Source organism: Ranitomeya imitator, chromosome 2, assembly GCF_032444005.1.
Source record: "Ranitomeya imitator isolate aRanImi1 chromosome 2, aRanImi1.pri, whole genome shotgun sequence".
NCBI lineage: Eukaryota > Metazoa > Chordata > Amphibia > Anura > Dendrobatidae > Ranitomeya > Ranitomeya imitator.
In genome coordinates, this window is record NC_091283.1 from 604,150,301 (window position 1) to 604,174,865 (window position 24,565).

The 24,565-nt window shown below is 41.6% G+C and overlaps 1 protein-coding gene across 3 annotated transcripts in view; it reads right to left on the reverse strand.

Moving 5' to 3' along the window:
* TBC1D16 (TBC1 domain family member 16) overlaps window positions 1–24,565 on the reverse strand; it is an 84,938-nt gene that overhangs the window by 24,785 nt on the left and 35,588 nt on the right. For all 3 annotated transcript variants that reach the window (XM_069752423.1, XM_069752424.1, XM_069752425.1), the window contains exons 5-10: window positions 21,338–21,485; window positions 18,668–18,832; window positions 12,161–12,309; window positions 11,411–11,545; window positions 5,133–5,319; window positions 3,108–3,287 (exon numbers count right to left, since the gene is read on the reverse strand). In XM_069752423.1, coding sequence (XP_069608524.1) covers window positions 3,108–3,287; window positions 5,133–5,319; window positions 11,411–11,545; window positions 12,161–12,309; window positions 18,668–18,832; window positions 21,338–21,485 — 964 coding nt within the window. The remainder of the gene's footprint in view (window positions 1–3,107; window positions 3,288–5,132; window positions 5,320–11,410; window positions 11,546–12,160; window positions 12,310–18,667; window positions 18,833–21,337; window positions 21,486–24,565) is intronic.

Here is a 24,565-nt window from a genome sequence, read left to right on the forward strand (position 1 = left end):
AGCAAGCGGTGGGCGGGGCTTCCCGGGATGCGGCCTAAACAGGGCAGAAGCCGGGGACTAAATTTATGGCTTCGGCCGGCGCGCACCCGCAGACTGAGGGGAAAAGTGCCGCGAAGCTCTGTGGGGACCCAGTCGCTATGGAGCCCTCCTCTGACCGCCGGAAAACCCAAATCTCACGGAGCACTTACCCCAATATGGAGGGGGTGGCAGATGCTGCAGGTAGGAGCTGTGCCCGGGTAGATAGGACGGTGCAGGGTTGGGGAGCCTCCATCCACCATCCCTGCAGAAGAGGGGTGGAGAGGAACCGTCTGCCTCCTTCCATCATCCGCTTTTTCAGTGGTGATGCAGTGGGGGCTGCTCGGACGCCACGCTGGAAGGTGCCTCTGTACAGCCGAGGGTAAAACCTGGTGGACAGGGCTGAATGTCCGGCAATAGACCTGGCTGCAGAAGAGGATACTGAAGGTGAAACTCCAGTGCTCGTCTGATAAGGGAGGGGGGAGATCGGTGCCCTTGAAGGGGCCCGTCGCCCCTAAAATCAGCTCAGGCAGTGGCTTCCCACGTCGCAGGAGAGGATACGGAGAGGTAAAACTCCCGTGCTCGCCTGTTGATGGTTCGAGGAGATCGGAACATGAAAGAATCCGTCGCCCCATTCGACCGTAGTAAAAAGTAAAAAACGGTAAAAAAAGAGTTCTTTGGGTCTGAATAGCAGACCCGTCCGTGTGCCTCCTACGGACACTAAGCAAGAACTGGTTAGCTGGGGGCCAGCAGGAGGGTGTATACTGCAGGGGAGGGGCTAACTTTCTTTGTATTACTTAGTGTCAGCCTCCTGGTGGCAGCAGCATACACCCATGGTCTGTGTCCCCCAATGAGGCGAAGGAGAAAACTCCAATTAGAAATAGGACAACCCATTAGTGACAATTAGGGCTCATAACCATCACTGTGAAAAAAAATAATGGTCCAAATACGGTCCAGAAAAGTTTGATGAGTGTAATGTAAGTGTGATGCAATTTTCATGCAAGTATAATCCAATTAACACCTAGCATTCCGAGTTACATTCGATTAACATGCGTGATATTGCAATGAGATTTTATATGGAAAACTGTGTGAATGACATCAATAGCAATTCTCTAAGGAAATACTCAAGAGATTAGGAGAGATTATATATAGATATATCCAAAAACACATGTCACAGTAAATGAGCAAGTGCTAGTCAAAAAATGAAAAAAATACAGGGTATTTAGTGAATACGTTTTTTTTCATTTTTTGACTAGCACTTGCTCATTTACTGTGACTTCTTTACAACAGAGTATTTTTGACCTCGCTGTGCTCTTTTTTGTCTTCAAGTTTCTTGGTGGTGTGAACAGGTTTCTACAGACTTGTTCACTGTGCAAGTAGCCCATGTGTTTTTGGTTCTATAATTGTTCTCTTGTTTCTACAAGACTGGGAAGTCCACCACTCCTCTGTGGGCCATTTGCACTAAAGCTGTTCCATCCTGCATGTCCACTTGGATATTTTCTCTCTGAACCCTGCTTATACAGGTACTATACGGATGATCAGGTTTTTAAATACATCAGATAGGGATTATATACATTAGATAGGACTGCTCTATTATGGGTATACCTTGGCGATTGGTGGAGCAGCTTAATATACATTCAAAAAAACATATTAACTAAATACCCTGTATTTTTTTCATTTTGTGACTAGCACTTGCTCATTTACTGTGACTTCTTTACAACAGAGTATTTTTGACCTCGCTGTGCTCTTTTTGTGTGTATGGTTTGCTGTACATTTTTTTTTTTATTCTTTAAATACACGGTAAATAAATTCAGGAACAAAAGGCATGGGATCCCCCATGTCCTTTGAAAAGTTAGCAATTCTTCTGCCGTGTACAGTAAAAATCACAGCGGGACCTGACAGAATAGAATAGCTATATACACATAGAATAGATATAAAGATTGTAGTCACGTAATAGTACAGTGCTCGTGTAGCTTACTGTACATGTATTTTTAAAAAAAATTTTTTACATACTAAATTATTTTATGAAAAACTGCGTAGGGTCCCCCGACATTTTATTAACCAGCCGAGGGAAGGGGGCTTCACCCATGGAGCTTTCCAGGCTATTAAAATCAGCTTGCAGCTGTATTTTTAAGCCTTTCCTGGTTATTAAAATGCCCCCCCTCCCTAAAGAAAAAAAAAAAATGACGTAAGGGTCCCCCTATATTTAATAACCAGCAAAGGCTAGGCAGGCGGATATTAATTGCATAGGAAGGGGCCAATATCTTTGGACTAAAAACATTAGCTCTTAGCGGCACCAGAAAAGGCACATCCATAAGATGCACCAATTCTGGCACATAGCTTCACCCTCTTCCCACTTACCCTGGTTTGGTGGCAAGTAGGGTGATAGTTGGGGGGCTTGATGTCACCTTTCTAATGACGCCCTCATTACTAACCCCATAGTGATATTGCATTAAAAAAAAAAAAAACCACACACACCCAGAATAAAGTCTATTATTTGAAAGACTGACACAGATTCCTTTCACAAATCTAAAAGGCACCGCGAGCGTGAGAACTTTCTATTCTGACACTTACTACATATTAGGATAGGCACCTGGAGATGGGAACACCCCTTTAAGGGTAATGTATCCCTGCAAAATTACCTACAGTTTAAAAGGGGTATTCTAATCTCGAAGATCCTATCCCAATGTGTAGTAGTAATAATAATATTAGCAAATACCTCCAATTAGAAATGTAGTATAGCTCTTCTGCTTCTCTGTCACCTAACCCATGCATGGAATTATAGCAGTTAGATATCCATGGTTACGACCACTAACAACTAACTAAATAACTGTCACTGTATGAGTAGTGGTAACCATGGATACCCAAGATACTGCAATGCCCTGCACATGGGTTAGTGACACAGTGAATCAGAAGAACTATCCTACAGTTCTAATTGAAGGTATTTGCTAATATTATTAGACCTACTACACATTGGGATATGATCTTGGAGATGGGAATGCCCCCTTAAATTAATCAGTGTGAATAAGCCAAATTAAATCATGGAAGCAGCGATTTAATGTTTTCATGAGCACAGTAACTATGAACAGTACCTGGTAATGAGCCCAACAGGCTTCCCACATCCTTAGGGCTTCAGAGTCTGTAAATTCTCTTTTGAAACACAGCAGGATCCACCGGTGGCAAAACAGCATTTGGAGACCATCTTCCCCCAGAGACACCAAGTGCTTGTAGAAACGCAAGTGCATCAGCCGAAGTAATTCACGAAGATACATCTAAAATAAATTTCACAAAAAAAAAAAAAAAAGTTAAAAAGCAGCTATTAAAATATCCCTGTTTTCTATCCATAGCTCTCAAGCATTCTTAAAGGGGTTCTCCAGGCTTGGGACAAAAGTCTGCAGTCACTGTATAATTGTGGCAGGGAAGGATGTGAACACTGTCGCGATACCCCAGAATGTGAGCAGACGGATGAGTTATTGCAATATGGATAAGCGGTTGGCATCATATTTATTAATGGAGGCTGTAGTGGATATCTCATGGTGGCATCCATCACCTACAGACTAAGCCTACTTTCACACTAGCGTTAACTGCAATCCGTCACAATGCGTCGTTTTGCAGAAAAAACGCATCCTGCAAAAGTGTTTGCAGGATGCGTTTTTTCTCCATTGACTAACATTACGCGACGCATTGCGACGGATTGCCACACGTCGCAACCGTCGCGCGACGGTTGCGCCGTGTTTCGGCCGACCGTCGGCCGCAAAAAACGTTCCATGTAACATTTTTTGCAGCCGACGGACCGTCTTTTCCGACCGCGCATGCGCGGCCGGAACTCCTCCCCCACCTCCCCGCACCTCACAATGGGGCAGCGGATGCGCTGAAAAGCAGCATCCGCTGAACCCGTTGTGCGGCGGAGGCAACGCTAGCGTCGGTAACCTCGGCCCGACGCACTGCGACGGGCCGAGCCCGACGCTAGTGTGAACGAAGCCTAATATGGGATCTGTCTAAAGGATACATTGTTAAGCCATTTAATGAGGCACCCATTAATTGAATAGGTGATAGATAGCACTCTAAGCCATCCATTTAAAGGGAATCTGTCAGACGGTTTTTAGATATTTATGCTCTTAATTACAGTGATATTGCACTTACTAGGCTGAATGGTGTCATTTCAATATAAACCATGTTTTATCAGCAGCAGATTATCAGTAAAAAAAAAAAAAAACAGTTGTCTTGTGCGATGTAGTCCTCCTGCTCTGTATAACCTCGCCCCCACTACTGATTGACTGCTTTCTGCGTACACTGTGCATAGGCAGAAATCTGCCAATCAGTGGTGTGGACGGGGTTACACACAGCTCCGCATTCAGAGAACTGCTAAATCTGCAGAAGTTAAAAAGTAATTTTATCAAACTACAGCAAGTAGCCCAGTAAGTAATAAATCACTGGAATCAGTTTCTACCACTATATCATACTGCTCTCAGATGGGGTCCCAAAATCCTCGTGATTGATACATTTAAAGGAATAGAATCGGTAACAAAATAACAAAAATGGTCAATTCAAAGCAGCAATTTGCTTTATCAGAGAGGTAACCACCGTCATTGGAATTTATTGGAGAATCGAAAAGGGAGAAACGGTCGTTATTCCCTTCTAACGTGGCGCACAAGCATTGACAGACATCACCGAGAAAAGCGGTGAATAATAATAATAATAATAATAATAAATTTGTCAACAGGGATTACAGCACCAGGTCTTAAAATGGAGAAAATGAGAGAGTCTTCAAACTGGGACCTGCAACACAGCTGGTATTACAGACCCCTGCGGTGGGAGACCCCCATTTTTGTAATATTACATGACAAATGAGCGTGGCTGGTGTGAAAACACAAGAATCTTTAATATCATTGTACAGCGCAATCAGCAGCGACATTCAGCCTGACAGCGGCTCAAGGACGTGTATAAGAATTACGCACGCGGCATTCAGTCAATAGGAGGCGGTGTACAACGCAAATGGGTTTTCTTTCATATCAATCAGTCATTAATAAACGTATTTAGAGTCAAACAATAAAATGCAATTACTACAAGGACAAGTACTCCACGTAAGGTCGGATTAGAAGTCGGGAGGAACTCACTAATTGCTTCTCCATGTCCTCGTCGCAGGGTGAGCTGATAAAGATAGTGTTCTGCATAAGGCCAACAAAGCACCAGAACGTGTCAGACTCGTCCAGAACCTCTGTCAGCAGCGGGGCGACAAGGTCCGACATTCCTTGTGAATAGCCCACTCCGGGGCAGTATACAGCGTAATTCAAGAGGATCCTCCTAGAGAAGGACAACGGATGTGGCCATTAGAATGGAAGGCACAGGGAAACCGAAAATGGCAAGCACACCTCATCTATACAATAAGTAATTACCGCTCATCAGGATAACTGTGCAGCACATTATAGAGAATCGTTACCACGGGTTCAGTTACAGTGCATTGCAAAAGTATTCGGCCCCTTGGAACCTTTCAACTTTTTCCCACGTATCATGCTTCAAACATAGATATACCAAATGTAAATTTTTGGTGAAGAATCAACAAGTGGAACACAATTGTGAAGTTGAACAAAAATTGATTGGTTATTTTAAATTTTTGGGGAAATTCAAAAAATGAAAAGTGGGGCGTGAAATATTATTCGGCCCCTTTACTTTCAATGCAGCAAACTCTCCAGAAGTTCATTGTGGATCTCTGAATGATTCAATGTTGTCCTAAATGCCTGATGATAAATATAATCCACCTGTGTGTAATCAAGATCTACAACTGAGGTGGGACAGTCTGTCCATAGGACAACAATCAGTCGTACACTGCACACATCTGGCCTTTATGGAAGAGTGGCAAGAAGAAAGCCATTTCTCAAAGATATCCATAAAAAGTCTCATTTAAAGTTTGCAACAAGCCACCTGGGAGACACACCAAACATGTGGAAGAAGGTGCTCTGGTCAGATGAAACCAAAATCGAACTTTGAGGCAACAATGGCAAACGATATGTTTGGTGTAAAGGCAACACAGCTCACCACCCTGAACACACCATCCCCACTGTCAAACATGGTGGTGGCAGCATCATGGTTTGGGCCTGCTTTTCTTCAGCAGGGAAGGGGAAGATGGTTAAAATTGATGGGAAGATGGATGGAGCCAAATACAGGACCATTCTTGAAGAAAACCTGTTGTAGTCTGCAAAAAACCGGAGACTGGATTTGTCTTCCAACAAGACAATGATCCCAAATATAAAGCAAAATCTACAATGGAATGGTTCACAAATAGATGTATCCAGGTGTTAGTATGGCCAAGTCAAAGTCCAGACCTCAATCCAATCGATAATCTGTGGAAAGAACTGAAAACTGCTGTTAAACGATCTACATCAAACATCACTGAGCTCGAGCTGTTTGCCAAGGAAGAATGGGCAAGAATTTCAGTCTCTCGATGTACTTAACTGATAGAGACATACCCCAAGTGACTTGCAGCTGTAATCACCGCAAAAGGTCGTGCAACAAAGTATTAAGTTAAAGGGGCCGAATAATATTGCACGCCCCACTTTTCAGTTTTTGAATTTCCAAAAAAATTTAAAATAACCAATAAATTTCGTTCAACTTCACAACTGTGTTCCACTTGTTGATTCTTCACCAAAAATTTACGTTTGGTATTTTTATGTTTGAAGCATTATATGTGGGAAAAGGTTGAAAAGTTCCAGGGGGACGAAAACTTTTGCAAGGCACTGTATTAATATAAAGCGTGTTAGCGTTTGTGGTGCCCGACATATCAAAAAAATAAGTTTGAAAGATTTTCTAAGATAAATGCAATTGAATTCTGTTTTGCCATTTACGCCAAAACAAGAGCCTACATGTCTTGAACCACAAGACTTTTTTTTTTAGCTTTTTGCAGGACAGGGATGAGGTTTAGAGGGAGAAGATTGTTGCAATTTAAGAACTAAAGCCAGGTTCACACGTTCGGTATTTGGTCAGTATTTGACCTCAGTATTTGTAAAGCCAAAACCAGGAGTGGAGGATAAATACAGAAGTGGTAACGTGTTTCTATTAGGCTACTTTCACACTAGCGTCGGGCTCGGCCCGTCGCAGTGCGTCAGGCCGAGGTTACCGACGCTAACAGTGAATGCGCCGCACAACGGGGGCAGCGGATGCATTTCTCCAGCGCATCCACTGCCCCATTGTGAGGTGCAGGGAGGTGGGGGAGGAGTTCCGGCCACGCATGCGCAGTCGGAAATGGCGGGCCGTCGGAAGCAAAAAACGTTACATTTAAATGACAACTAATATCCCACGGAGGTCTGGAGTTGGAATGATGCCCAAAATCAAAGTGGAAAATTAAGTTGCAGGCTGATCCAACTTCAGTGGAAATGCCTCAAGACAAGGAAATGATGCTCAGTAGAGTGTGTGGCCTCCACCTGCCTGTATGATCTCCCTACAACGCCTGGGCATGCTCCGGATGAGGTGGTGGATGGTCTCCTGAGAGATCTCCTCCCAGACCTGGACTAAAGCATCCGCCAACTCCTGGACAGTCTGTGATGCAACGTGACGTTGGTGGATGGTGCGGGACATGATGTCCTAGATGTGTTCAATTGGATTCAGGTCTGGGAAATGGGCGGGCCAGTCCATAGCTTCAATGCCTTCATCTTGTAGGAACTGCTGACAAACTCCAGCCACATGAGGTTTGGCATTGTCCTGCATTAGGAGGAACCCAGGGCCATCTGCACCAGCATATGGTCTCACAAGCGGTCTGAGGATCTCATCTCAGTACCTAATGGCAGTCAGGCTATCGCTGGCGAGCATATGGAGGGCTGGGCGGCCCTCCAAAGAAATGCCACCCCACACCATTACGGACCCACTGCCAAACCGGTGATGCTGAAGGATGTTGCAGGCAGCAGATCACTCTCCACGGTGTCTCCAGACTCTGTTATGTCTGTCACATGTGCTCAGTGTGAACCTGCTTTCATCTGTGAAGAGCACAGGGCGCCAGTGGCAAATTAGCCAATCCTGGTGTTCTGTGGCAAATGCCAAGCGTCCTGCACGGTGTTGGGCTGTGAGCACAACCCCCATCTGTGGATGTCGGGCACTCAGACCATCCTCATTGAGTCGGTTTCTAATCGTTTGTGCAGACACATGCACATTTGTGGCCTGCTGGAGGTCATTTTGCAGGGCACTGGCAGTGCTCTTCCTGTTCCTCTTTGCACAAAGGCTGAGGTAGCGGTCCTGCTGCTGGGTTGTTGCCCTCCTACGGCCCCCTCCATGTCTCCTGGTGTACTGGCCTGTCTCCCGGTAGCGCCTCCAGCCTCTGGACACTACGCTGACAGACACAGCAAACGTTCTTGCCACAGCTCGCATTGATGTGCCATCCTGGATGAGCTGCACTACCTGAGCCACTTGTGTGGGTTGTAGAGTCGGTGTCATGCTGCCACGAGTGTGAAAGCACAACCAACATTCAAAAGTTACCAAAACATCAGCCGGAAAGCATTGGTACTGAGATGTGGTCTGTGGACCCCACCTGCAGAACCACTCCTTTATCGAGTGTGCCTTGATAATTGCCAATAATTTCCATCTGTTGTCTATTCCATTTGCACAACAGCATGTGAAATTGATTGTCAAACAGTGTTGCTTCCTAAGTGGACAGTTTGATTTCACAGAAGTTTGACTTGCTTGGAGTTATAATCTGTTGTTTAAGTGTTCCCATTATTTTTTAAGATGTATGTATGTATGTATGTATGTATGTATGTATGTATGTATGTATGTATGTATGTATGTATGTATGTATACATACACACACACACAGTTATATGAAAAAGTTTGGGCACCCCTATTAATCTTAAGCTTAATCTTTATAAAAATTGTTTCTTTGCAACAGCCATTTCAGTTTCATATATCTAATAACTGTTGGACACAGTAATGTTTCTGCCTTGAAATGAGGTTTATTGCACTTACAGAAAATGTGCAATATGCATTCAAAAAAAATTTGACAGGTGCATAAGTATGGGCACCCCACCAGAAAAGTGACATTAATATTTAGTAGATCCTCCTTTTGCAAAAATAACAGCCTCTAGTTGCTTCCTGTAGCTTTTAATGAGATCCTGGATGAAGGTATATTTGACCATTCCTCTTTACAAAACAAGTCCAGTTCAGTTAAGGTTGATGGTTGCCGAGCATGGACAGCCCTCTTCAAATGATCCCACAGATGTTCAATGATATTCAGGTCTGGGGACTGGGATGGCCATTCCAGAACAGTGTAATTGTTCCTCTGCATGAATGCCTGAGTAGATTTGGAGCGGTGTTTTGGATCATTGTCTTGCTGAAAGATCCACCCCTGCGTAACTTCAATTTTGTCACTGATTCATGAACATTATTGTTAAGAATCTGCTGATACTGAGAGGAATTCATGCGTCCCTCAACTTTAACAAGATTCCCGGTGCCGGCATTGGCCACACAGCCCCAAAGCATGATGGAACCTCCACCAAATTTTACTGTGGGTAGCAAGTGTTTTTCTTGGAATGCTGTGTTTTTTGGCCGCCATGCATAACACCTTTTTGTATGACCAAACAACTCAATCTTGGTTTCATCAGTCCACAGGACCTTCTTCCAAAAAGAAATTGGCTTCTCCAAATGTGCTTTTGCATACCTCAGCCGACTCTGTGTGGCGTGCTTGCAGAAACGGCTTCTTTCGCATCACTCTCCCATACAGCTTCTCCTTGTGCAAAGTGTGTTGTATAGTTGACCGATGCACAGTGTCACCATCTGCAGCAAGTTGATGCTGCAGCTCTCAGGAGGTGGTCTGAGGATTGTCCTTGACTGATCTTGCCATTCTTCTTCTCTGCCTTTCTGATGTTTTTCTTGGCCTGCCACTTCTGGCCTTAACAAGAACTGTACCTGTGTTCTTCCATTTCCTTACTATGTTCCTCACAGTGGAAATTGACAGGTTAAATCTCTGAGAAAGCTTTTTGTATCCTTCCCCTGAACAACTATGTTGAATAATCTTTGTTTTCAGATCATTAGACAGTTGTTTTGAGGAGCCCATGATGCCACTCTTCAGAGGAGATTCAAACAGGAGAACAACTTGCAAGTGGCCACTTTAAGTAGCTTTTCTCATGATTGCATACACCTGGCTATGAAGTTCAAAGCTCAATGAGGTTATAAAACGAAAAAAGGGTTTTAGTAAGTCAGTAAAAAGTAGGTAGGAGTATTGAAAACAAGAAAATGATAAGGGTGCCCATACTTATGCACCTGTCAAATATTGTTTGAATGCAGATTGCACATTTTCTGTTAGTACAATAAACCTCATTTCAAGGCAGAAACATTACTGTGTCCAAGAGTTATTAGATATATGAAACTGAAATAGCTGTTGCAAAAAAACTTTTTTTAAATAAAACATTAAGCTTAAGATTAATAGGGGTGCCCAAACTTGAGGTTTTTTTTTGTATTGTTGTGCCCATCGATCTTGGATTTTTTTCCCATTTCCGGTACATTGTACAGTAAAACGAAAGGAGTCATTAAAAATTACCACTTGTCTCAAACACAAAAGCGCAAAAACGCAAAGTCAATCCAAAAAGTGATTGACACAAGTGTTGAGATAATTAGTAAGCATCTATAAATATTTCAGTTTGGAAAGTCAATTGAGGAAGACTGTGATCCAATTATAATGTTTCTCCTTGTGAAGGGAGACATGTCTGACATGCCAATGTAAGGATGCTTATAAGCCATGCACTGCTCCTCTGGGAAATAATTCAATATACAAATCGCCTCTTCAGAAAGGAAGAGGACTTGAACTCTAGTGCCAGCTATTGGAAGTATCGGACTGTAATGGGAGTTAGTAGACAATATTCTGCGCAGAATGGAGACTTATATCCCAGTATGGTAAAGTAAGGCGGTGGTTTATTTCTATGCGATGTTTCAATGTTAGTAACCTTCCGATTAACCCCATATCTGCAGGTAATAGCTTTTTTTTTTCACATGATAAGTTCCCTTTAAAGGGTCGATATTGACATCTAGTCCTCTGTCTCTGAAGAGGTGATTTGTATAGACAAACATGCAGAGAAGAACAGACGATCTCCCCCTGCATGCCTCCTATGCCCAGGAAATCTCGGTGAGGACATCACACATTCCTGGATATGATCGTTATGGGTCTGTATACGAGACAGCTTGTGGTTCATCATAAGATGCACTAACGAGTTTATTTAGTATTGTCCTAAATTTGCCTAGTCTGCCTTACCACTTGCGTTCTTAAAGGGATAGTATGATACTACTATCCATACTACTGGCAGAAAAAGGCTGTCGGGCAACCACAGAGACTGAAGGGATATTTTCAGCTGCGAGAAACCATGCAATAATATAAAATGTTGTAAAGTGTAAATTTAAATAAATGTATTTTCACAATTACCTCATTGCCTCCACGTTGGGATTATCTTCCCCTCGAAAAAATTGGTTGCTACGATCTGTTCTCACAACATCTTTGTCAACAGTAAATTGAACGTTCCTCCAAAAAGATTTCTGGGCACCAGGGCTCATGGACAATCTGATTGAGAAAATGTAAATGTAGTAAAAACTAAAAAAAAGGTCAATACAAATGTACTATTAAAGGGAAAGAGAGAGAGATACAGAGAGAGAGAGAGAGATATCTGAGTGCCGGCAGCGCAGCCGGATTTTAACGTGCGAGACTCATCCGAGTTGCTCGCAAGTGAGTAGGAGCCCAGAGAGAGGGACACCGATTCCAGCTATTCATCCCTTACCGGGCTTCTTGCCATCATTTTGATAAAATCCTTGTTTTCTCTGCTGTGCTCTATAAAACTCCGCCCACACTACTGATTGGCAGATTTCTGTGTATGTATAGTGTTCTCAGTGGTGGGGTTGGGGTTATACAGAACTCATGAATAAGCTGGGCTGACTGGCAGCAGGTTTACTAGTCCTCTAGTCAATCTCCTGCTGGTAACTGATTTTATCACAACTAAAGCAAGCAGTCCAGTTAGTGACACATCGCTGGAATCAGGGTCTCTGTCTCTAAATAATGCTGCTTTCAGATTAGATGACAAAAACCTGATGACAGATTCCCTTTAAATTCATTATATAAAGTAAAACAACGGCCATTTTCATGCAATTCAAGAACATTGCTTTTTCTTCTTTGTATTTATACCTTTTATTCTGAATCTGAGCGTACTCTTCTCTTCTCTGAACCCGCAGAGCTTCACGTTCCTCCGAGCTCGATTCCCAATTGTAATATCCAAAAAGAAATGGCCACACTTCTCCTCTAAGGGAGGATTCAATGCCACCGAAGAAAATAACCTAAAAGCAAGAAAAAAATGGGGAGGTATAAATATGGCACTTATATTTGGAACCCACTGTTTTCAGTTGACATGCCTACATCTAAATACGCATTATTACAGCTGGCAATCATTGCTCATACATAGCACAAAATGGCTTACAATGCAGGGCAGTGCCTGTTATATCAGAGTGCAGGAATATGAGGACGGGCTCCAACTTGTCCTTATTAATGTGCAGTATACAGGGGTGTTTCATAGTACTGTTCATACGAGGGCAAGTAAGCCATAATACAATATTTTTCGAAGACAAGCTTTCACCAGTTTGAGCACGGTAAACTGGTCATTTTATGGAATAGGAGAAGCAGAGAACCGAGTAAAATGCTGTTTTTAGATTTTAATTTCCTCTATCCGTTGCAGAGATATTAGCTTGTAAAGTTTAGGTTATTATCTATGCCAAGTCTAAGGGGAGCATTTACAAGATAATTTTCTCTGGGGGCGTATACTTCTTCCCTTGTAACATGTTACCCAATCATAAGCAAGGAAAAACATACTGGGAAACAAAAACACGCCCCCACAATAGCTTAGAACAGGCATTCCCCTGTGTGAGACATATAATGACAGACAGTCAGCTTTCACTGAATCTGTATACAGGACCCTGATCCAGTGGCCACGTCAGTATTTTGTAGCTGCTAGATGGGAGTCCTGAGAACTTGCTCGCATCCCTGAAGTCTTTTCCGATTTGTAGACCTTGCATGACTGTTGTGGTGTGATGAACGCATGATATTGCACTGGGTCTACTAAACAGAAGAAACACCGGAGATGATGGTAGGTAGTAAGTGGCCCACGGGTGTTGTGAATTCAGCTTTTGGGCTCCCTCCGGTGGTTGTAGAGGGTAATGCAGTTGTGCCTGGATTGCAGGAGTGGACATGTGTATCTGCTAATTGCAGGACTGACTGGGGTATATAGCTTTACAGGATCCTTTAGTCAGTGCCAGTTGTCCATTGTTCTTGAAGGATTCCCTTCCCTGCTGGTCTCTCCAGTTTGCTGTGCTCTTCTACAAAGATAAGTCCTGGCTTTGTTTTTGCTGTCCACCTGCTGTGGACCTTATAGTTCTGTGCATTTTCATGTTTTTGTCTTGTCCATCTTAGTCTGTGAAGGATTTTTTTGCAGCCTAGCTATTTCTCTGGAGATGCAGATATACCCCCCATGTCTTTAGTCAGACGTGGTGGTCCGTATTTTCTGTGGTGGATATTTTCTAGTGTTTTTATACTGACCGCATAGTACTCTGTTCTATCCTTTCTTTTTAGCTAGTATGGCCTCCTATGCTAAAATCTGATTACATATCTGCGTATGTTATTTCCCTCTCCTCTCACAGTCAATATTTGTGGGGGGCTATCTATCCTTTGGGGATTTTCTCTGAGGCAAGATAGGTTTCCTGTTTCTGTCTTTAGGGGTAGTTAGATCTTAGGCTGTGCCGAGGGGTCTAGGGAGTGTTAGGTACCCCCCACGGCTGCTTTTAGTTGCGCTGCTAGGTTCAGGGTTTGCGGTCAGTACAGGGACCACCTTCTCCAGAGTACGTCTCATGCTGCTCCAAGGCCACCAGATCATAACACACGGGGCTACCATCCAGGCGGCCAGAGACTACGGACAAGACAGCTAGAAATCCATTCGCTCATCTGTAGTCATCACCCATCCACAAGAGAACAGTTGACTTCCTGATTGCTGGAGGTCCAACCAATCCAGAGAAGAGGGACCTGTAGAGTGCCATCTAAATGGAGTGGAGGTCGCACATGCACATCTCCGATCCGTTCACACTTATCTCCGGCAGTCCCAATGATCTAGTATATTGAACATTTTCCGGCAGTCCAAAAGAGAATGAAAAGAACGGAGATGTGCATGTGTGACCTCCACTCCTTCAGATGGGGCTCTACAGGGCCCTGCTCTCAGGATTGGTGGGTCGGCCCTCATGAACCAAGATGTTAACCTTAATCACATGGAAAGGGAACAACTTATAAATGAGGTATAAAGACTTTAATTAGATAATCTCCCTGTATACATTTTCCTATTGGTGAATATACTAAAGATAGAACCCGAGTAATCCTTCAAGTCTGTTTAGTACCGCAGAGGTCGACTTTTAAACCAACAGCTTCTCCTGGTTTCAAAAAATGGATGGCGGAAAGCCAACAACTTCGCATTCTCCTCACTTCTCCCTTTTTCACAGGTCGGAGAAGGTGTTAAAAAATGCTGCAGTGCTCTAGTGCCCTCCTGTGGTGCAAGAGAAGGCAGCACATCAAGGCATTGGCGCCACCTAGTGGACAAAATAATTATGTCTCCTAAAAAAAGGGAAAGCTCATGAGATTTGCGTTTGACTCTTCTGAATGTATAATATGGGCTCGTTCAACTGTGAAAAAAAGACTCATCTTATTAACATGTATAAGTATATGCAAGGGAAAGGCAAAGAATATACACAGTGATATTTCAGAACCGTGCAATAAATTATTAAAGATGAAATGTGTGCGAAGAAGTGGTTTCAATCATTGATGAGAGGTTCTTCAGAACAGTCAAGCTGACATTGGTCAGTAACAAGAGTTAATTATGACAAATACGATGATAAAATTGTGATCATCATCAGAAACGTACTTATTGTTTAAATCAGGTTTATGCGTTCAAAGTATTTTTCATATAATAATCTCTATTGTAAAAAAATAATAGTTTCCAAGAACCAGGAGTTGTGACTAGAGTAGTCCACGTTGCCAGTAGGAAAATTGAAAAAGGTCTTGTATTCGTTGTTAAAACAGATTGAGATATTAAAAAAAAATAAATAAAAAAAAAAACATTTAAACTACACGTAATTTCATGATGACGCATTCCATGTAAAACACAGTCTTCTAAAATATAAAAAGGGGTACGAAGTTAATGTTATCTGAAGGAAGCTTCGGCAAGCAAGATGGAATTTTATTTATATTATAATCCAGAATTGATCACATCAGTCAAAGGAAGTTTTAATTTGCCTTTCTTTTTATATATATATATATATATATATATATATATATATATATATATATATATATATATATATATATATATATATATATATATATATATATATACATATATACAGTTAGGGCCAGAAATATTTGGACAGTGACACAAGTTTTGTTATTTTAGCTGTTTACAAAAACATGTTCAGAAATACAATTATATATATAATATGGGCTGAAAGTGCACACTCCCAGCTGCAATATGATAGTTTCCACATCCAAATCGGAGAAAGGGTTTAGGAATCATAGCTCTGTAATGCATAGCGTCCTCTTTTTCAAGGGACCAAAAGTAATTGGACAATGGACTCTAAGGGCTGCAATTAACTCTGAAGGCGTCTCCCTCGTTAACCTGTAATCAATGAAGTAGTTAAAAGGTCAGGGTTGAATTCCAGGTGTGTGGTTTTGCATTTGGAGGCTGTTGCTGTGAGCAGACAACATGCGGTCAAAGGAACTCTCAATTGAGGTGAAGCAGAACATCCTGAGGCTGAAAAAAAAGAAAAAATCCATCAGAGAGATAGCAGACATGCTTGGAGTAGCAAAATCAACAGTTGGGTACATTCTGAGAAAAAAGGAATTGACTGGTGAGCTTGGGAACTCAAAAAGGCCTGGGCGTCCACGGATGACAACAGTGGTGGATGATCGCCGCATACTTAATTTGGTGAAGAAGAACCCGTTCACAACATCAACTGAAGTCCAGAACACTCTCAGTGAAGTAGGTGTATCTGTCTCTAAGTCAACAGTAAAGAGAAGACTCCATGACAGTAAATACAAAGGGTTCACATCTAGATGCAAACCATTCATCAATACCAAAAATAGACAGGTCAGAGTTAAATTTGCAGAAAAACACCTCAAGAAGCCAGCTCAGTTCTGGAAAAGTATTCTATGGACAGATGAGACAAAGATCAACCTGTACCAGAATGATGGGAAGAAAAAAGTTTGGAGAAGAAAGGGAACGGCACATGATCCAAGGCACACCACATCCTCTGTAAAACATGGTGGAGGCAACGTGATGGCATGGGCATGCATGGCTTTCAATGGCACTGGGTCACTTGTGTTTATTGATGACATAAGAGCAGACAAGAGTAGCCGGATGAATTCTGAAGTGTACCGGGATATACTTCCAGCCCAGATTCAGCCAAATGCTGCAAAGTTGATTGGACGGCGCTTCATAGTACAGATGGACAATGACCCCAAGCATACAGCCAAAGCTACCCAGGAGTTCATGAGTGCCAAAAAGTGGAACATTCTGCAATGGCCAAGTCAATCTCCAGATCTAAACCCAATTGAGCATGCATTTCACTTGCTCAAATCCAGACTTAAGACGGAAAGACCCACAAACAAGCAAGACCTGAAGGCTGCGGCTGTAAAGGCCTGGCAAAGCATTAAGAAGGAGGAAACCCAGCGTTTGGTGATGTCCATGGGTTCCAGACTTAAGGCAGTGATTGCCTCCAAAGGATTTGCAACAAAATATTGAAAATAAATATATTTTTTTGGGGTTATGTTTATTTGTCCAATTACTTTTGACCTCCTAAAATGTGGAGTGTTTGTAAAGAAATGTGTACAATTCCTACATTTTCTATCAGATATTTTTGTTCAACCCTTCAAATTAAACGTTACAATCTGCACTTGAATTCTGTTGTAGAGGTTTCATTTCAAATCCAATGTGGTGGCATGCAGAGCCCAACTCGCGAAAATTGTGTCACTGTCCAAATATTTCTGGCCCTAACTGTATATATATATATATATATATATATATATATATATATATATATATATATATATATATATATATATATATATATATATATATATATATATATATATATATATATATATATATATCTATATATCTATATCTATATCTATATCTATATATATAGATATATATCTATATATATATATATAGATATAGATATATATAAAAGCGTGGTTAACCAGTTCATGACATGGTTATTTTCCATTTTTCCCTCCCTTTCGTCCATGAGCCATAGCTTTTTCCGTCCACATAGTCGTATGAGGACTTATTTTTTTTGCAGGATGAGTTGTACTTTGGAATGACACCATTCATTTTATCATATGATGCTCTGTAAAATGTGAAAAAAAAAATTCCAAGTGTATTAAAATGGCAAACAAAGTGCAATTCCACAATTGTTGTTTATGGCTTTTTGTATTTCCCATAAGGTAAAAAAGCAAAAGGAATCTCCAGGTCAATAAGAGTACGCAGATACCAAACATGTACGGGTTTTTGTTTTCTAATGAAGTGGTGAAATATTATTTGAAAATTTGTAAGAAAAAAAAAAATTTGCTTGTGTAGCCATTTTCCGACACCCGGAACATTTTAAATTACTGATACACCCGCGGCTATTACAGGCAGATGATGGCTTAATAATTCAGCCATTATTTGCCGGGAAAAGAAGTGGGTTTGGAGTGCAAGTTTGCAAAGTTAGGGCCTCGACTTATGACCTAACTTTTAAGGCTGTGTGCACACGTTGCGTTTTTTTCGTGGTTTTTCTCGATAAAAACGATATAAAACCGCAAAAAAAACCCACATACAATAAGCATCCCATCATTTAGAATGAATTCTGCATGTTTTGTGCACATGATGCATTTTTTTCCGCAAAAAAAACGCATCGCGGTAAAAACCGCAGCATGTTCATTAATTTTGCGTTTTGTTTTTTTTTGCGGATTTCCCACTACAAAATGCATTTGGAAATGTCCGGAAAAAAACGTGGCAAAACCGCTTGCAGATTTCTTGCAGAAAATGTCCGGTTTTTCTCAGGAATTTTCTGCGAGAAATCCTGAACGTGTGCACATAGCCTAAACCTAAAAAAAAGTTAGTCACATTCAATATTCAACATTCAATATTACTTTTCAAAAAGAGGATAAGTGGGGTCCTGGCTATATGTTGAGAATTGGTCGCCGAATCTGAATTTGGCATATTGGTATTCTATTTGTGCTGAACTTATGTCTGGATGATCAATTCCCAACATATTCTTTCATTTCATCTCCCATCGATGTTCGGCAAAAAAAAAAAAATATTCGCTGCCGATCGTAATTGGAACCGAATTTTGAAAAAATGTGCTCAACTCTAGTCCTGACTTTTGAAACACCCACTGATCCTGAGAATGGGGCTCAGAATTGCTTGCTCCATTGTGACAGGGAAATTCAGATTCCAATTTACCAGATCAGGGTAAGACCCTGACCAATAATACGTTTTCCCTTATGGACTAAGAATAGTTGAGAACTTCTAATGTTGGGAATAATGCTTTACTGTTAGTCCTCCCTTATAGGCACTGTACCTTATAAGTACCCAATATCACTTCTGATCGGTCTTCCTACCTTCCGTAGTTTATATTCTTCTTCCACCTGCCCAACTTCGTTGAGGTGCTGTAACCACCTAGAGACGTTCAGTTTTTGGTAAATACCCTCTTCAGGATGAGAGTCAGAGGAGAGGGCACTTGGCCTTTGAATTGAGAAATGTAGACAGGTCTTCTCCTCTGTAACCTGATTTGGAGCAAATAGGAAATTCAGGATTAAATGAAAAGCTACGTACGGTATATCTAACAACCACTTCTCAGTAATGCTTTCATTCCTAAAAAAGTGAATGACAGACAGTGGGGCAGAGGGCCCTAAAGACACCATTGCCATAAAAATGGCAATAAAAGATAGTGTGGGGGAGTGTTTATTTCATTAAAGTAATTTTTTGTGTGTGTTTTTCCTTTTTATTACTAGGTTAGTTATGCGGGTGTCTGATAGACACCTCTCCATTACTAACACCAGAGCTTGATGTCAGCTGGGTTTTTGCAGAAGTCACAGCGGACATCAACCCTAATTTTCACTGCACCAGGGCAACTGAGAAGACCCAAGGCAAAAGGCCAGAATTGGTGCATCTAATGTGATGCACCACTTCTGGAGCGACTGCGAGCTTGTATTTTTAGGCGGAGAAGGGCCCAATAACTGTGGACCTTCCCAGCCTGATAACATCAGCTCTCAGCTTTACCTTTGCTGGTTACAAAAAACGGGGGGACCCCACGTCTCGTGTGTGTGTGTGTGTGTGTGTGTGTGTGTGTGTGTGTATGTATGTGTAATATATATATTTTCACAGGGTGCAATTGTATAATATGTTGGAGGGTAGTGCAGCCATCTGCCTATCTATATATCTCTATAGCATTTATTTCGGTCCAAAAACCACATGCAAAAAATGCGTATCTGATAGCTTGTTGTCTGGTACAATCATCAATTAAGCAATACACGCTCCTTGATGGATAGGGAGCTATTATCTTCTACTAAATCCTTTGGACTGAGCAGTACTTTGGGGTAGTGATGACCTCTCAACAGTACTTCATTTACAGAATTTTGAAGTCTCATCTTCACAGACCTTTTGGAGCCATTCAAATAAATGGTGGATCTTGGAAAAGTACCCCTTTCCTTGACTAGAGGCACAAACACCCTCTTGTTTAAGTGTAATGTACAGGCTAACAGGTTACAGGCCATCTTGTGTCTGATGACAGCAATGGTGTAAACCACTATATGGTCCATATATGAAGGGCCACTGTGTGCTGGAGAACCTGCTCAGTGTTGACCAAGCACAAGTATCTCAACGTGTTGCTTATGACTTTATGGCCAAGGCACTACGCAGGATGGAAATGGGAGAACTGTACTTTTCATGTTACCATATTAGACATCAGTTGCTGGTGAAGAGATGGAAGATGGGCTCCTTTGCCATCTTGCATGGGGTGAGACAAGTCTGCTCTCTTCCGTCACTACTTTCTTCTTACGTTACAGAAATCTTCACTGGGTCCATCCAGGGATCGTAACCATAAGAGGCAAAGTACTCACTGTACATGGACAACATGACTTCTACACTGATAAGTGACAGCAGTCAAAGACCTACAAGGAGTTCAGCTGGACTTTATTGGCAGTAGTCAACTGTGTAATGTAAGAAGTTATGCGATTTATGGTGCCGGTGTTCTCCCTCCTTTCCAAGGTTAATCAAAGGATTTGACTGTGGAGGCTCAGATAGGTGAATATTAAGGAAATACTCATACACCTGATGGTCCGTAGCACAACATCTGTAAGAACCAGCTTACATATGGTCAAATGCCTGAAGCCAAAGAGAAGAGCAGCCGAGGGAGAGAGTGCGAGCTGCTGTGTTTGAGTGTAGGAGTCAGGTCGTTATTTACAGAGACTGGTCTAGGTCGTTATTCACTTAGGATGTCACGAGTCATTTTATTTTGGGGTCTAGTCTGGAGTCCATTTATTTAGAGGGTCTGATGTCTGAGCGGAGAACAGCAAGGCTTTATAGAGGGAGAAAGTGTAAGAGGTTCTTTTATTCAAGGGGTTCGGTACTCTAGTTTTTTTTAGGAGTTCTGTATCTTGCAGGTAGTATATATTTTCAGGGCCTGGGGTCTTTAGGTGAAAGAACAATGACCATTGCAGAGCTCCAAGTATTACCACCTTCTGTCTGGTAGAGCCCAAGTTGAAGAACAATAAGATGTCTTGTCCTAATATAGTTAGTTAGAAAAGTCCTGCTTTATAATTATCTTTCTTGTGAAATCTACAACTACAACTACATCTGTAGTTGGGCAGAATAAGGACACCATCATACATAGCTAAGGATTGCCACAATTGGTAGGTTCAGGTGAAATTACTTTAATATGAAAAACCACCTATTATTTATAATAAACACCAGTTAATGTTAACTTTCCATAATGAGATACTAGCTAAAATGGGATTTTCAGATTCAAAAGGAGAGTTAGCGAATAACCTAAGACTCTCAAGCATGTTAAGGCCTCATTGAAACACGGATGAATTCTAACTGAGATTTTCACCGATACATCACATACCCATTATAGTCTATGGATTGGGCTGTTCCGTAGTATTTTACGGGCTGCGTGTCCGTACAGAAATTGCAGAGACAGGTTTTTATTTAACCAAAATAATTGATGATAAAGTAGCAATACAAGTCACGGACAGCTCACAGAGGGCATCAGTGTATAGTCTTCTCACCTTCTCCTTGAGTTGAGGCTCACGGCAGTATTTCCATTGTTGGAAAACTTCGGATAACTTGCCCAGTCCTCCATGATGGAAATGAAATACTTTGTACTGACTTTCCCTGCTGGCGATCACCAATTGTCCACTAGTACCAGCTTCATCACTAAAAAAAATAATAATAGAGAAACAAATGAAAACTAATGTTTCATGGGGAGGCATATAAGAGTGCAGGATGCATATTAGTAGTGTTACACCATATCTACCCTTAGAACATCTGTGGGCGTGGCTTTAGCATATATTATACATATATTTTATATATATGTATAATATATACAGTACAGACCAAAAGTTTGGACACCTCATTTAAACTGAAGGCATCAAAACTATGAATTAACACATGTGGAATTATATACTTAACAAAAGTGTGAAAACACTGAAATTATGTCTTATATTCTAGGTTCTTCAAAGTTGCCACCTTTTGCTTTGATGCCTGCTTTGCACACTCTTGGCATTCTCTCTTCAGCAAATGTTTCATGTTGAACAGGACACAGGATGAAAAAGCGGCTGCAGAGCAGAATAAATTTTTTTTTTCTTGTTTTTTTTATTTCACCTCTCTGTTGTGGAGATATTAGCTAAGTATTTGGCACCTAATGAGTTAACTTTTTTCTTTTTTGTCATCTTATTGAGTGTTATCAGACAGTTTTTATTGGGGGGGGGGGGGTGTAGTTCTCCATGTACGATGATGATCAATTGATAAGCAGGCACCGACATTCAAAAGAAAAGAAGAACACGCCCCATGATAGCATAGAGCAGATTTCTCTATGTGTGAGATGTAATGATAGAGCTCTGATCTCCTCATATAACCTCCTGCATGAGTCAGTGTGGATGGAGGAGCAGCACAGCTGAGTTTAGCTGTGTCACATTAAAAAAACTATCATCTCCCCTCCTCACATAGCACTGTTAGCTCTGCTGCACTGCCCCTCCATCCACACTGCCTGTCCGGAGACATGTCAGTAATCACACTTAGATCTGTTGTATTTAACTTGTAATTGCTCTGCAGTGAGATCAGAACAGGATCTCATTACATCTCATTCAGTTGTAGTCCAGAAAAGGCAGACGAGACATTTGAGAGATGTAATAGAGAACTGATCTCACTGCAGAGTGAGCACAAGTTGTAGGAGCACAGCAGACATTAGTGCGTTTCCTGACACTGTCAATACTCAGGAGAGCTAAAAGAAGGGTTTGTAACGTGACACAGCTAAATGGAGCTGTACTGCCATCTCCACACACTGACTCATGCAGGAGGTGAGGTCAGGAGATCAGGGCTGCCCAATTACATCTCACATGCTGAGAAACATTCTATAAATATAGCCGGGGAGTGTTCTTTCCTTTTAAGAGTTGCTGCCTGCTTATGAATGGTTTGCACCATACAGGGGGAGAAAGTGCACACACCCTGTGAAAACGCTTAAATTTTTTTTTAAGTCCAAATGGGTGTTAGCTAATCGCTACTATCGGCAAAGTGGAAAAAAAAAAAAAAAAAGTTTGATTCTGTTCTGTGGCCCCTATTAGGCTATGTGCACACGTAGTCTGGGTCCACTGCAGATTTTTCCACAGCGGATTCCAGCAGATTTGATAAATCCGCAGTGGAAAACCGCTGCGGATTTACCGGTTTCCACTGCGGATTTACAACTGCGGTTTTCCATAAGGGCAGTTGTAAATCCGCTGCGGAAAACGCACAAAGAAGTGACATGCTGCGGATTGTAAACCGCTGCGTTTCCGCACGTTTTTTTCCGCAGCATGTGCACAGCGTTTTTTTTTTTTCCCCATACGTTTACATTGAACTGTAAACGCAGGGGAAATTGCTGCGGATCCGCAGCAAAATCCGCATCGTGTGCACATAGCCGTATATTCTGTGCCCAGTTCAGCATCAAAATTTGGTCCTCTATGAAGTGTAACAGTCATTTTAATTTCTTTTTCTTTTCATAAATCAATAGGACACATGACAGTAAGCAACTTTATAATATATATCAAAAACGAATAAAAGAGAAAAAATAGCAAAATTTTTTGCTATTTTGCATTTTGTAGTCAGCATAACACGGAGCGGGTACTGCATATGGGAGGCACAGATCATTGTGTAAAAGATTTTATAACCTGCAAAACCGATCACGTTGTCTATGTTATTTTTTGTCCCTGCAAGTTGTTTTATATAGGGAAAACTATTAGTTCCCTATATATTAGATTTCGTGAACATTGCAGGTCGATAATTACCGGGAAAGGTGTCACTAGGCTGATTTCACATATCGAAGATGTACATGAGGGTAACGCCGCTGTACTTACATTTGCAGGGATTGAACGAGTGAATGCTCCGGCCAGGGGAGGTAATTGGGACAATCTCCTTCTGAGGCAGGAAGCCAAATGGATTATGCGAACCAACGCTGTGGGACCATTAGGATTTAATGATAGAATAGATATGTCCATTTTTCTGTGAAGGCTCTTTATTTTAAAGAGTGAGTTATTGTGTTGCATATATTTATATAAAAAAATCTTTTTTGCATAATGCTTAAAATACCGACTGTAGGATATCTCACAATTGTTTATATCGCTGCTGTTTTTTGTAAAAAAAACTTTTTTCCCTAAACATAATTTATGTGGATTAATAGTATATAACTTATCTTGTTTTTATTCAGGCTGCACTCGGATGTCACCCGAGTGCATGTTTTTAGTTTGTATTTCTTGACATGAGTGAGGTTGTAGGTGTGTGGCTGGGTTCATGTTGGGGGCGGGCTTATTGGCCACCATATCCCATCCACCACTCTGCCCTCACTCATGCAGACCTGTTGAAGCGCAAGGACCGCACGAAACGGCCGTCGTCTCCCCTGCTCGCACGAGCGCCTTTTCTTCTCCCCCGGCCATGAAGTTGAAGACTCAATAAAATTTGCTACTTTGAAGATTGGCGAGTGCATCCTGCTTTTTTCTTTTGCTACCTGGTTTATAATATATATTCTCAAAGAAATCGGCTTCTTTCTCTGTCAGAATTGATTAGTCATTATCGAACTTCTCAAATCTGAGGTAAAATGTGTATTCAGTGAAGACACGTTCCCATTCCTGACAGTTACGCTATAAAACCATCATGGCTTTAAAGCCATGTTATGACTGGGTCTCCGCCTTCTGAAGTTACCGTAATTAATATTGTACCACATATGAAACTTCTAACCTTTACACCTTAAAGAGGTTGTCCATCTT